The sequence below is a fragment of the Vombatus ursinus genome, unplaced genomic scaffold, assembly GCF_900497805.2.
Source record: "Vombatus ursinus unplaced genomic scaffold, bare-nosed wombat genome assembly UNPS02014812.1, whole genome shotgun sequence".
Classification (NCBI taxonomy): domain Eukaryota; kingdom Metazoa; phylum Chordata; class Mammalia; order Diprotodontia; family Vombatidae; genus Vombatus; species Vombatus ursinus.
In genome coordinates this window covers 77,182,996-77,197,732 of record NW_020954590.1, presented here as the reverse complement: position 1 = coordinate 77,197,732, position 14,737 = coordinate 77,182,996, and the positions used below count along the sequence as shown (strand labels likewise).

The window sequence follows — 14,737 nt, the reverse complement described above, 5'->3', positions numbered from 1 at the left end:
GTAAATGTGAATATTGTTTTCCTGGTTCCATTTACTTCCCTCATCACCTGTTTATGTTTTCACAGGTTTCTGTGAATACTTCACATTCTTCATTTCTCATGATACGATAATATTCCATCATTCAGTCATTTCTTAAAATGAGAAAAATAGCTAAGTTTTGTGCTATTCTCCAGATTGCTTACAAAGTAAATAAGACAGAATGCTAGAATGGGGGGGGGGGTATGGACTGGAATAATTAACTAGCATCCATTAGCATTTAAGAAGCATAATTTATCAAAGATAAGCCAAACTTTCCATAATGTTAATCACAATATTAGCAGTACATAACAAAAAGAAATCACTAAAATTTATTTTCTGAAAAATAAAATATGGGATCCAAAGCTGAAACTACCTTACTTGGGAAGTAACCAACATGATCACCATGATTTCAGAATGTTTGCTTTAGTGGTGAAGTACAATGAATGTTATGAGTGGAGTCTCTGTATCTAGTGTCTGGGAATTTGTTTCCTTGTGGGGGTGGGTTGTGAGGAAAGAGGAGAGACATGGGAGAAGTAGGGTTGGTGTAGAGGCTGAATCTGGGTGCTTAGGAAGGGAGCCAACCAGGGAAACTGTTGATTATACTGCATTTGAAAATTACTAGTGACAAGGAATATATCTCTAATAGGAATGATGGAACTACTCGTTTTCCCTCGGAGTGTGAAGGGTGGGTGAGGATCTAGATCCCAGAGCTGTAATTGAAAAGTATTCTGTATCAAGCAAGTCCCAGAGTTAATCTTCTAGAAACTGCTGCCGTGTATTTCAGCTTTTTTTTTTCCCCTGGAGATACAGGAGAGGCTCTTTTTTTGGGGGGGGGGGTTTGAGAGTGAGCAAATTGTCCGTTCTGACCCAGGTTATCTTCACAAGACTAAATTTGATTAACATTTAAAGTTGGTCCCACAAAGAGGTGTAGTATAATTGTAGAGATAATGAGATCTCTGAATTTGGAATCAGAAGAGACTGGGATTCTAATTTTGCCTTTAACATTGACCAGCTTTATGACTTTGGGAAAATCACTTAACTTCTCTGAGGTAAGCTTATAGGTTCCTTATCTGCAAGATGAGTTTTGATCTGCATCCCTGACAAAAATCACAGATCTACCTTCCCACTACCTGGAACTGCATCTCCAGACTAGACCATCCAGTCAAGTAAACAATATTTATTAAGTGACTGTTATGTGCCACACATGGTGCTAAGTGCTGGATGTACAAAGAAAGACAGAATACAGTTCCCACTCTCAAGGAGCTTACAGTCTAATGGAAGAGACAACAAACAATTATGTACAAACAAGATAGATACAGGATAAATTGGAGGTAATCTCAGAGAGAAGGCACTAACATTAAGGAGGACTGGGAAAGTCGTCTTGCAGAAGATGAGAATTTGGCTGAGACTTAAGGAAACTAGAAAAGCCATGAGGCAAAATGAGGAGGATGGGAGTTCCAGGCATAGGAGATAGTCAGTGAAAATGCAGTCAGATGAAAGTGTCTTATTCTGGGAACAGAAAGGAGGCTAGAATCATGGATGGGAGAGTATATGGAGGGGAGTAAGTTGTAAGAAGACTGGAAAGATAGCAAAGGGCCTGGTTATGATGAACTTTAAAAGCCAGAGGATTATATATTTGATCCTCAGGGTTTATTGAATGGAGGGTGGGAAGAATGACAAGTGGGCTTTAGGAAGATCAGTTTGACGGCTATGTAGAGTATGAAAACAAGCATTTATTAAGGCAGTATGAGGAAGACTCATCTTCCTGAATTCAAATCTGGCCTCAGACACACTTACTAGCTATGTGACCCTGGGCAAGTCACTTAACCCTGTTTGCCTTAGTTCCTCATTCATAAAATGAGCTGGAGAAGAAAATGGCAAACCACTGCAGCATCTTTGCCAAAAAAACCTCGAATTGGATCATGAAGAGTCAGACACAACTGAAATGACCAAACAACAACGAAGTATTAAGCATTTACTGTCTGCCAGGAAATGTCCAAGTGCAGGACTGGAGCAGGGAGAAACTTGAGACAGGTCTCCAGTTCATTGAAATGAGTGATGGCAAGATTTGGCTATCTCTGTGTGTAGCTCAAGTGGAGCAGAGGGAGGTCAGAGGAAATGAGGAGCTGGGAGATCAGGCTGTTTGAGAGAATATCAGTATATATGATGAAGTCCCCTAGTATGAAGTCAGGAGTTGGGGAGGAGATAAAGGCTGAGACAGGAACTGAATTCATTGAAGAATATGATACATAGATAGATAGATAGTTGATAGATAACAGCCTCTAGAATCTTGATTGGGTGATAAATCTGATTTGAATGAACCTCAAAGGAGGAGAGATTACTGAGCAATGGTGGGACAAGGAGAGCCTGGAAGTGGCAAGGGGTATCCCATCTCCCCTACCATGAGTTAATCGGGTAGTATGAGTGAAATGTTGGACAAGGAGGCTGTGTCCTCAGGAAGAAACCAGGACTTGGTGAGTGCAAAAAAGATGAAAAATATCCTTGAGTCCTTCTAGACTCCAAACTCATCCTCCTGAAAGCTTGCAGCCTCCCTGTCCAAGGAATCTCTGTGACAGACAGGAATATTTACCACTTCTATCACTATGATAACAAGAAAAACGTCTTTGGCTGGGAATTAAACCCAGGCCAAGACAGCAGGAGTACCAAATCCTAACCTCTGGACCACCGAGGAGTTCAGCCCATCTCTATGACATGTTGAAATTCAGAATTGATATATTGGATTTGTACATTCTTAACTCTGTGAGATTCTTTCTAAAGAATTTAGGACAACAACTATATCCTGATTTAAGGCATCCTAATTTTTCTACTTAGTTCCCAGTTAAAACAAATGGCAGAGTAGGGAATGCAATTAAGATACGATTTAGCCAGTCCATCTTGTAAGATCATAAAATCATAGAGGTTGAAGTCTTCACAGGCCATCTAGTTTTACAGATGAGGAATCTGAGACCCATATAAGAAGTAGGTTTTGAATCCAAAGTCTTCTGATTAAAGTAAATGCTCAGTCCAGCACACCAAACTGTCTTGCCATTAGGATTTGTTAAATTCTTGAGATATTTCTAAACATTATCCAACAGGAAATATCAAGTGGCAGGACCCAAATAGATTAAATCCAATTATAAGGAATTTCAAGACAGTTATTAATTCTTATGTTGTGGAATTTTCTAGGTATTGCTCAAGATAAATGAAATTTGTCTCCCAGTCAACAAGTATTTATTAAATTCTTACTACATAAAAGACACTGCATAATTCTTTGCCATGTCACCTGTTCTCCTATTTTTGTAAATAAACAGTTGGAGTACGCTGTTTGTTTACAAAAACTGAGACTTTTCTTTCCAAGAAAAAATGTTTATGTTAAATGTTGCTGCTTCCATAACTAGTCAGTCTCTGCTCTCCCCCCCTCCCCTTTTGTAACTGCTGTGTTGTACATGGCAAGTCAGCACAGCATAGTGGGAGAATAAAGTTGAGAAGGCCTTGGTCACATCATCTCTAAGACTTCATTATAGAAGAGCTCCTGTTCTTTGGACAAAGGAGTTTTTATACCTGGAATTCCCTACCATGATGAAAAAACTATAGATCCAAAACAAGAAAAAGAATGCTATACCTGAAGAAAAAAGTGTGGGTGCTTTTCTTCCTTAATGGCAAGTAATTCATATAAGTAAGGAAAGACTGGTACAACAAGGAGATCATTCTTTATAAGTCAAGTATTCATAGATGTGAATACCATTGGTAACAAGAGCAATAAAATGGTATCTATTGAAATAAATAATAGACTTTTAAAAAAAAAACCCTTAAGCCTTCAGAGTCAGGTAAAGTTCAGAGAGGTTACAGCATTTATATAGTCATCCAGTAAATCACCAATGAAAACAAAAAATGGAATCTTGACCTCCTAAACTTTGTCATAAGTACTACATTTACTAAATCACATTGTTTCTATAGGTTACATTGATTCCAACTTTTAAATGTAAATGAATACTCTAGTATGGATATTTTCGATTATGGATATTTAAGATAGTTGGATGATTTTTTAGGCTTTGTAATTTTTAGATAAGCATGTATTTCTTTTTCCCATCTCTTCTCAGTAACTTTATAGGATTAGGGAAATAATTGAGAGGTAAAAATAGTTTTTACACTGAACAGTATTTTATTTGTATTCTACATATAATTATATTTTTAAACCAAGCTTTAAGCAGGTAGGCTTTTTAAAATTCAAAGCTTAGAAAAATTCAGTGTTACTGGGGGTCAGGAGGCAACAGGGTTCCCCACTATGAACCTGACTTTGGTATGGAGAGACAGGGGGTATCAGGAAGAATTCCTAAACAGGAAGACCTCAGTATCACAGGTGATTATCTTAATAGTTTTTAACCGTTACCCACATTTAGGAAATGTGCTGGTAATCCAATTTAGATTTCTCCTAAAAGGAAAAAAAAAATTGAGGGATATTGAGATTTTTTTGAAACTGAAAACACATTTCATTTAAAAAAAAAAACTTGTTAGTGTGCTATAGCTTTACTATTATCTGTTGTATCTATAAGCTGAGTAGTTTCTTCCATACCCTTCAAATCTGTATGCTGCCTGTTAATAAACATGCAAATTGAAGTGTACTACAAGCCTGGTAAGTTTTCTCTTCCAATCCATCTTGTTTACATTACATTACTAAGGTGTAGGGAAGATTTTATATTGCTATATACAGTTAAAATGTCTCAAATGAATGCTTTTTTCTTAATTAAATGTTTTTGTTAAGGTATATTTTGTGATTGACATGATTATGAGACTTAAACTGAGATTGGCAATAGCGCTGTATTAGAAAAGTGCATTTTACTTTGTTAAACTTTTAAGGAACTGTGGATACAGGTAAGTCTTGTTGGAATTTATAAATCAATTATTGAATAGAACTGGGAAATTAAAAAAAAAAAAACTGAATTACACCATACATTCTTTCTTTTTTCATGTAGGAGGAATACTTGTTAGTTAAATCCTATATGTGATAGATACATTACTTATTTTATCATCTAATTTACTGTTCAGAATGCAATTTTTAAAAATCTCTAAAATAAAGATTCTATATATTGTATGTATATGGAGATTTCCCCCAGTTTTTATAATTGCATATGACTAACCTCCATTATTAACTTGCACAGTGGAAATGAGCCTGTATTTGGTGCCTGCAAACATTGGAAGCATATTCTGAAGTGTTGGCTCCTCATAGTAGCAATTTGAAATGGTATGGCACATACACTTTCACTATTGCAATCATTTGCTTTTTTTTTTTTAAACGAAAACAACCTTCCATCAGTTTTTTAAAAAACAGTGAACTTTGATAAATGAAGGAAAATTGGTAGAGGTTGCGGTCCAATTCTCTGGGGAAGCTAGGTTGTACAGTGGATAGAGTACCGGGCCTGGACTCATCTTCCTGAGTTAAAATCTAGCTTCACACACTTACTAGCTTTGTGACTCTAGGCAAGTCACTTAACCTTGTGTGCCTCAGTTTCCTCATCTGTAAAATGAGCTGGAGAGGGAAATAGTAAACCACTCCAATATCTTTGCCAAGAAAACTCCAAATGGGGTTACAAAGAATTGGCCACGACTGAAAAAGACTGAAAAACAGTGGTCCAATTCTCTAAATGGTATTTCTATGCAGAAATTCTACAAAATATCCCACAAAACAGAGTACAGAGATTCCACCTTAAAATTGTAATTCATTGTATATAAACACAATCCATACTTTTCATATTTATCATATCAAGATAAAGAATTAGGTCTAACTAGTTTTCTTGTTTCCTCTAGTTTACTATGTAGTTAGATGCCCTACAAGGCAATTAGTAACTCAAAAATAGACTTTAATGTTTAGAATGAATGTCATAATTCTTACATTATCTTTTTCTGTTTACTGTAGTTTAGGACATAAACTTTTTAGCAGGATTGTATTCTCCTGACTTTAATAAAAGCCATACAGGACTTTAAAACATTATTATGCAAAGTTTGAGGCATGTAGATAAGTCAAGAGACAGCATGGTGGAATGAGAGAGAAAAGGACTGGGCCAGGAAGACCTGGGTTCAGGTCCCACATCTGCCCCATACTGGCCAATCATCCTGCTGGACAAGTTTCTTAACTTCTCAGTGTTCCCAGGCAACTCTCTAAGACTGTAATTTGCCAAGAAAGTGGTAAATGTGAGCTCTTTGAAGACAGGGAGTGATGGTGTTTTTCCCTTTCTCTGTATCCTCAGTGCTCAGCATAGTGCCTAGCACATAGTAAGCATGTAATAAACGTTTCTTGACTGACCTATGCTGGTAGAAAGAGTTCCTTACAGGTCCAGTCTCTGTGCTAGATAACTTAGTCTAATAATAGCTCACATTTATATAGTATTTTAACTTATAAAGTACTTTACCATTGGAAAATAGCTCATGTATATTTGATATGAATAGTTTCATGTACTTTAAATATCACTTGCAATTGAAAGAGTTTTATAAATTGAGGAGGGACACAATCTCACAGCCAAAGTGCTACCTTTTATATAAAGCTTTTTTCCCCATTCCCCCGCCCCCCCAGTTATTAGCACTCCTTTTTGAAGTTTATTTTCTCTATCCTTTTGTATTTATTTCCATGTGTGTACAGTATGCTCCCCCGCCAGTGGAATGTAAGCTCTTTTAGGGCAAAGCTGTTTCATTTTTTCGTATTGTGGCTAGCATTGTGCCTGGCACATAATCAGAATTTAATAGATGTTCCTTAGATTGAATTAATGTCTTTATCATTGACTTTGATTTCAGATTTCATAATCTTCCTAATTTTACCAGCTGACATATGTAGACTTAAAATTCTAAATGTGCTTTGATGCTCTTATTTAAAGGAAGATTTGAATATCCTAAATTCTTTGTTGATGCTACCTGTCAACTCAAAGGGAGAGGAAAAGGGACTTGGCAACTATTTTAGCCTTGCAAATAAATTCACAAAGTTTACTGGCCCATAAAATTTTCTGTTACTCTAACCTCTTCACTGAAGCTATATAGGTTACGTAATAAACATTTGTTTTATGTACTTATTCATCTGCTAAAAACTCACTATTTGTCCTGGGCAAGTAAGTATTTGCAGGGTTGAATTTAATCATCCTAAAAGTTTGATTTGCAATAATCTGGTACCTTATTTATGCATGCTCTTTGCTTTGCAAAAGAATGCAGGCTTATTTCTTTTAAAAGTTTTTTAATTAGGCTGAACCTTCCATTTGAAGTTTGATGTATCTATTTCTTTTTTCTAATGTGCTCTTAGTAATGCCTTTTATCTAATGCTTTAATAATGTCTTTTTGTTAAATAATATTGTCTTACAGATTTTAGAATTAGGAATTGTATGGAAATTTGGGGGGAGGTATTTTGTTTTGTTTACCAGTTTAACTGAAGGATTTTTGTTCTTGGTCATTAATAAATTCTTCTTACCTTATAGCTTGTTATCATATAATTTATATTGACCTTATTTTATTCTCCAATATTGATTTCTGAATAATGTCTCAAACAATCACTGCTTGCTTACCTGTGCCTATGCCACATGCTGCATCAGATTTTTCTAAATGTTTTTTCTATTCCTATCATATCTTGTAAATACATTTTACTAACATAAACTTACCCTTTTTTACATGTGTTTTCAAGCTTGTTTTTAGTCTTTGAAATGCATATTGCATTAATAGATTGTTTGGGGACTACTATAAGATTGCATTACAACCATGTTCTATAAAAATTTATGTTGTGATTTGTCTTTTTTCACATTTAACCAACATGTTTAACTTAGTAAAATAATAAATCCAAGGATCACATGATTGTTCCTACCTATCTTTAATAAAAACACTATTCTGAGAGATTAAGAGGGAGATATTGGATATTAAGAAATTAATGCTGAGAGAATTTGACATTCCCACAGTTGAATTTAGTTTGAATTTCCTTACTTTCAGTTCATTGCTTTTATAAGCTTAATAGATTGAGAACTAGAAGGAACTACAGAGGTTATCATTTTATAGAAATAGAAACAGATGACCAGAGAGGTGACATGACTTGTCCAATGTTACATAGATAATAGTAGAACTAGGATTTGAATCCAGCTTCTGGGGCTCCAGATCCACAATTTTCTACTCTATCAACTCCTCAACCAATAGACTAGTGTTTCTGAAAGTAGAGTCCTCTTGAGTTTTAGGTACTCTCTGGCCCCTGAGTTTTTCATTCCAGTTGTTAGTTCATTGCTTAAACAGTTCTGAAAATTTCTTCTGAACAAATTTTTATGCTTTTTTCTATACCATTTTTGTTGATTCTATAGAATATTGATTAAGAATAGTGTAGTATAATGGATAAAGACCTGACTTCAGAACCAGGAAGACCAGATTTCAAGATTTACTTGCCTCTGACACATAACATCTGTGTGTTATTTTGTATGGGCAAGGGGATCCGGGCAACTCAGACATTATAAACTGCAGAGAAGGTGATCTTCGTTAGTCAAAAGAATGTTTTCATCCAAGGAGTTCCATATACTAGTTAAATCACAGCTCTGGTTCTTCTCCCTTTAGAGGATTAATTAACTTTAAAATACTAGGAAATCCACTAGTAGTAATTATTCTGAATCTTGGCAAGATTAATATTCATTCTTGAGTTACAAGTTATCTTTCAATTTAGTTTAAAAATATTTCTTATTAGTATTTTTAGTAGGTGGGCTAAGTTTAACTTTTTAAAAGAAACAAATATTTGAGAATAGGAAATCTTAATTTAAATAGCATTATGCATTAACATTTATCAAAATGATTCCTCTTGTTCTTTTCTCATTTTGTCATAAATTAGAACCTTTAAGAGTATATCCACTTATATTAGTGCATGAATAATCAATAGTGTATGAAATCTAAGCATGTGCTTATTAACTAAATCACATTTTCCTTACATTTTACCTTTATTCATAAAAATGCTGGTTCTGTTAGTGTATAGTCCATTCTCTTTTTTTATTTTGTAGATCAGCCAAAATGGGAAGTACTGGATTCTGCTCTCCTCCAAGAAGAGTCAGTGGGACTGGTTAAGATCAGTATCTGAGGATTTTACCAGCAATCATCAGGTGTGCATTGAGCAAAACCATTGTAATTCTCTTTTATGTATGTATCTAAGATATAGCTTAATGTATGTATTTATTGTTTTATATGTACAGTTATTATTAGATGTTGAACCATGTGTTTATCCTGCAGTTATGAAAGCACCAAAAAAATTATACTTTGAATTTTGGTATTCTGTTAAGTACAGATAGGTATTATTATTCATAAAATATTTTCAGCTGGTCTTAGAAAACTGTAATATTTGAGCATCAGTGTTGAAATCATTCTTCATTGCTCAGTATGTACATCCAGGAGTAAAATTTCTGACTCTTTTAAGAAGTAACACTTAAAACCAAAAGGTGAACCATTGTCTAAAAGCATGAAGTATATATTTGTACATATTTTCACAATTGCACCTTTGATTTTTCTTCAGTACGTTTCACTGACTTAAAATTCATTCTAATTAGTCCAAACCAAAATTTTATTTTTTATGGTTAGGTCACATAATATGACAAATATAGCCAATTTCTAAAAAACCTTTGACTGTTATATGTAGCAGCTTAGGGAAATGGCATGTATCATGAGTTGTTTTCTTTTAAGTAGAAAAAAAATTAGTGCCATTTGTTTTATAGGTACACAAAAATATTATGTTATTGACAGGAAATAGATCAGACTAATATGTCCTTCGGATTCTGACTTGGCAGAAATACTTTGCAACATTCTACAAAGATATAACTATCTGGCACAGCTAATTAAAGTTATTTGTTTAGGAATTCCTGAGGAATACATAGGAACTCTTACTAGAATAGAGAAAACTAAAGAAAAGGAATTTTTGAAGATCCTTAGGGCTAAGAAAATCTTCAAAAAGAACAGAAATATAGCATGTCAATAATTAGCAATGGCAGTAGCAATGATTCCTATATATGCATACTCAAGGAAAGATGCTATAAAGCGCTGCCTCAATTATCTGGTTACTAATGGATTATTCAGTTTAAATTTTTGGTGTACGTTTATGTGATACACTTGGATAAATTGCTTGGTGTCCTACCTTTTTATTTGTGTTGTCACAATCTACATATTAAAATATAGTAAGGCCAGGTCACCATGACATCATTTTTACTGCTCAGAGCTCTATGTTCTCTGGATCCATTTGTGTCCTGAGAAAACAACATGACTACAGATTGGGCCTCAGTTTCCTTAACTGTAAGATGAGGGCATTAGATTAGATGTTCTGTGAAGTCCTTTTGAGCTGTATGTCTGTGAGCCAGATAATTCCAATAGATAGTTTGTAAGCAAGAATTTTATCCCATACAGTGTCATGAAGGATTTTTTTTCTGGGTTTAATACCTTGAAAAAAGCAAATTGAATCCAAAATAGGCACCAATACATGCATTCAGCTATGTTCAGTTTTTTACTTCAGAAATTGGCCTTTTTTAATAGAGATGCCAGGTTAAGTTATTTCTGCGTGTACTCTAATGAATTGAAGAAACATTGTCTTTTGAACACTGTAGGACAACAATTCATCATTGCATATTTACCAAGTACTTGATATTGGCAAGCTGTTTTCTTTTTCAGAATTAGTTTTTCCAAGCTGTGTAGTCCTTTCTATCTTACATTTAAGAATTTCTTGAAGATGAAATGTTTATGAAGCTCTTTTAAGATCTGGTGTTTTTTTTAAGCCACATATTTTACAATGCATTATATACATCTTCCCAGTATAGGTTATAAATTCAGTTACTCTGACCCACCAACATTTTTGCCAGCTTGAATCACCTCGTATAGTGAGTAGTTCAGTTTTGCTGTTTTTTAGGTGTTCTTGCGCAGACATTGTGCCCCAAGCAAGGTCTTTGATCCTTCCAAAATAATGACAAGGAGCCATGATCCTGACCTAATTTAAATTTCACAAGATTTTACCATTTCAAGATGCAGACTTGTTACGAAGATAAGACATTTCCAGTCTTGAACTCAGAAAGCCTATTGGGTGTGATAATACTGGTAAGAGGAGTAAATTGTTCATTTCGGGGGAGTACATTAACTCTTTCAGGCCTTCAGTGTCCTTTAAGTAAATAGCCTCTTCCAGTGTGCCAAATGATACATGAGAGTTTTCACCTAGCCTTATGTATTTTCCTATCATACAGTAGTCTTTTAGTAGCACTGAGGGAAATGCAGGCATGAAATTTTTTATTGAAATTTTGTTTTTATTCAGATGTATGCACTCCTGATCTCTTGTTAAAAAAATGAAGCTGACATTATACAGCTCTTCATATTAATTTTGTGTGGATATCTCTTATGATTTCCCTGAAACACTATTATTATCCCAGAATGTAAGAGTTTCAAGGTACATGTGGAACTGTTCATCCTGAGCAATGCATTCATATATACTTTTAAAAATATGAAGAAATCTACAGATATTACATTAGACCAGCTGAATCCAGTTTTATGGGTTTTTTTTTTAATTCAGAAGCATCACATAGCAAGTAAACTTTTTAAAAAAAATAAATTAAGTTTAGTTACAAACTAGTTGTTTCTTATTTTTTTTTCCAGTCCCCTTTTGCTTTCTTTTACGACCACATGAAACTTGAGAAGCCATCTAAAGCTAAATCATTTAGTGGAGTTGGGCAGTTCCCAAGTGTCCAACAAGAAGGCCTGGTTTAGGCTGCGATGGCCACTGTCATTCCTGGTGATTTGTCAGAAGTAAGAGATACCCAGAAAGTCCCTTCAGGGAAACGTAAGCGTGGTGAAACCAAACCAAGAAAAAACTTTCCTTGCCAACTGTGTGACAAGGCCTTTAACAGTGTTGAGAAATTAAAGGTTCATTCATACTCTCACACAGGAGAGAGGCCCTACAAGTGCACGCAACAAGACTGCACCAAGGCCTTTGTTTCTAAGTACAAATTACTAAGGTATTAAACTCTCTTTATCTTTCAGATTATATTTTCTATTATGTTGGCCACTTTAGGCCCTTGTAAAAGTATTTATTTGTGTACACATTCTTCAGCTGATTTGCAGAGAGGAAATGTTAAGTAAATTAGATTTTGGATTGTTTTTAGAGTTCCAAATTGCATTACTTTATATGTTAATGTCTTTGGGTTTTTTTAATAAAAAGCTTAATAAGAATAGAATTTCCATTTGTACAAGGAATTGCTACAAGAAAAGTGTATGGACTGAAAATTTTTGGTTATGGACATTTACGTGAGTATGTTCAGTCTTACCTATTTGCCCTTGTTATGCTGACTAAAAGCCAGCAGAAACTAAAATGACAACTTAAATGACTCAAATTTTGCTATAACTTAGGCATGTTCAGTTATCCTTATAGTATTGTAAGCTAAAAAGGTTCTGTTGGGAAGAAACTTTAGCATAGGATTTTAGCTTCCTTTTTAAAAGTGAGCACGTGTAATTTTTGATCAAAATAATTACTTACAGAATATATCTGTGTTTAAAGGCATATGGCTACTCATTCTCCTGAGAAAACCCACAAGTGTAATTATTGTGAGAAAATGTTTCACCGAAAAGATCATCTAAAGAATCACCTACATACACACAACCCCAACAAAGAGGCGTTTAAGTGTGAAGAATGTGGCAAGAACTATAATACCAAGCTTGGGTTTAAACGTCACTTGGCCTTGCATGCTGCAACAAGTGGTGACCTTACCTGTAAGGTATGTTTGCAGACTTTTGAAAGCACAGGGGTACTTTTGGAGCACCTCAAAACTCACGCAGGCAAGTCTTCTGGTGGGGTAAAAGAAAAAAAGCACCAGTGTGAACACTGTGATCGCCGTTTCTATACCCGAAAAGATGTCCGTAGACATATGGTCGTGCACACTGGAAGAAAGGACTTCCTTTGTCAATACTGTGCACAAAGATTTGGACGGAAAGATCATTTAACTCGTCATATGAAAAAGAGTCACAATCAAGAACTTTTGAAGGTCAAAACAGAACCAATGGACCTTCTAGATCCCTTTACCTGCAACGTTTCTGTGCCTATAAAAGACGAGCTGCTTCCAGTGATGTCTTTACCTTCCAGTGAACTAACATCAAAGCCATTTACAAACACTTTGCAGTTAAACCTTTATAATACACAGATTCAATCCATGCAGAGTTCTGGACCAGCACACCAAATGGTCACCACATCATTACCTTTGGGAATGACATGCCCAATTGATATGGAATCTGTTCACCCTTCCCACCATCTGTCTTTGAAATATCCACTCAGTTCTACCTCATATGCAATTTCTATGCCTGAAAAAGAACAGCCATTAAAAGGGGAAATTGAGAGTTACTTAATGGAGTTACAAAGTGGTATGCCTTCCTCATCCCAGGATTCTCAAGCGTCTTCATCTAAACTAGGCTTGGAGCCTCAAGTAGGACCCCTAGATGATGGATCTGGGGAACTGTCCTTATCCAAAAGTTCCATTTCCATTAGTGAACCTCTAAACCCATCATCTTTGGATTTTTCCCAGTTGTTCAATTTCATACCTGTAAATGGCCCCCCCTATAACCCTTCTGTATCGGTGGGGAATCTTGGACTGAGCTATTCCCAAGAGGAGACACATTCTTCTTTGGCTCAGCTTCCACCACAGACCCAGGATCCTCAAGATCCTGCAAACAGTATAGGCCTCGGTTCTCTGCACTCCCTGTCAGCAGCCTTCACAAGCAGTCTAAGCACAACCACCACCCTACCACGCTTTCACCAAGCTTTCCAATAGGATACAGAGAGCTGTCTTACTAAAAAATTTATTTGTAGAAATGCCTTAGGTGACCATTTTTAATGTAGTGCCTACATTAAGACATTATAAAATCTCTGCTTACTTTGTATAATACCAATTTCATTAAGCCAGTAAGAAATTGAAGCTAACTTTTTTAATGAGCTCTGAAACCGTTTGTGTTCAATTATGTTTACTTTGGTTAAGTCTCAAAGTGTTTTGTCATCTTTTCACTGCCAATTGATGTGCTTTACAAAATAATTGATATAGGAAAGCCATGACTGTTAAACTTCAGTATATCCCTCTGTTAAAAATTTTCAGACATTAATCCTTTCATTTTTATACAATAATAATGGCTCTACCCATTAATGTTTGGCTCAGTAAAAAAGATTTGCAACTGAATGTTAATTTACAAAATTTTGAGAGATACCTGTAGACTTCCTAAATTGTTAAGTAGCTTTGATTTGATACATAATTTAAATGTTTCTTCTGAATTAAGAATCCAAATTTTTGTGTCAAAAAAAAATGTTTTTATTTGCTATCACAATTTCAGGTCAGTATGTTTTGAAGACTTGCTATTGTCTGGCTAAAATGTTTGTGGTCTTTATTTTAAAACAATAATATTTTAAAACAGCCGCTTAAACACAAAGCAACAGTATTCTCAAGAGATAATGCTCTTCTAGTCAGTAAATATTTTCATTCTGACATGAAATAATACTATTTCATGGCACTGGTAGGAAGAATGTAATGATTGACCTTAAAAAAAGTATTTAGTAACAAATTAGTACCACAGATTATTCTGTCATTTTTCAACTTTCAACATAATTCTAAACTTGCTATCTCTCATCTTAGTGGTATTAAAATTAAGGTATATTGGAGTCTTCAGAGTGTATTCAAATCCGTAGACCTCATCAATCTTTTCCACCTTTCACAGCCAAAGTGTGGGT

The 14,737-nt window shown here is 35.0% G+C and overlaps 1 protein-coding gene across 1 annotated transcript in view; it reads left to right on the top strand.

Moving 5' to 3' along the window:
- LOC114054256 (zinc finger protein PLAG1) overlaps nt 1-14,064 on the top strand; it is a 69,461-nt gene extending 55,397 nt beyond the window's left edge. The window contains exons 2-4 of the mRNA XM_027877435.1: nt 9,015-9,113; nt 11,632-11,990; nt 12,530-14,064. Of these exons, the coding sequence (XP_027733236.1) occupies nt 11,749-11,990; nt 12,530-13,793 (1,506 nt within the window). The 5' untranslated portion in view covers nt 9,015-9,113; nt 11,632-11,748 and the 3' untranslated portion in view covers nt 13,794-14,064. The remainder of the gene's footprint in view (nt 1-9,014; nt 9,114-11,631; nt 11,991-12,529) is intronic.
- Nucleotides 14,065-14,737: the final 673 nt, after the last annotated feature.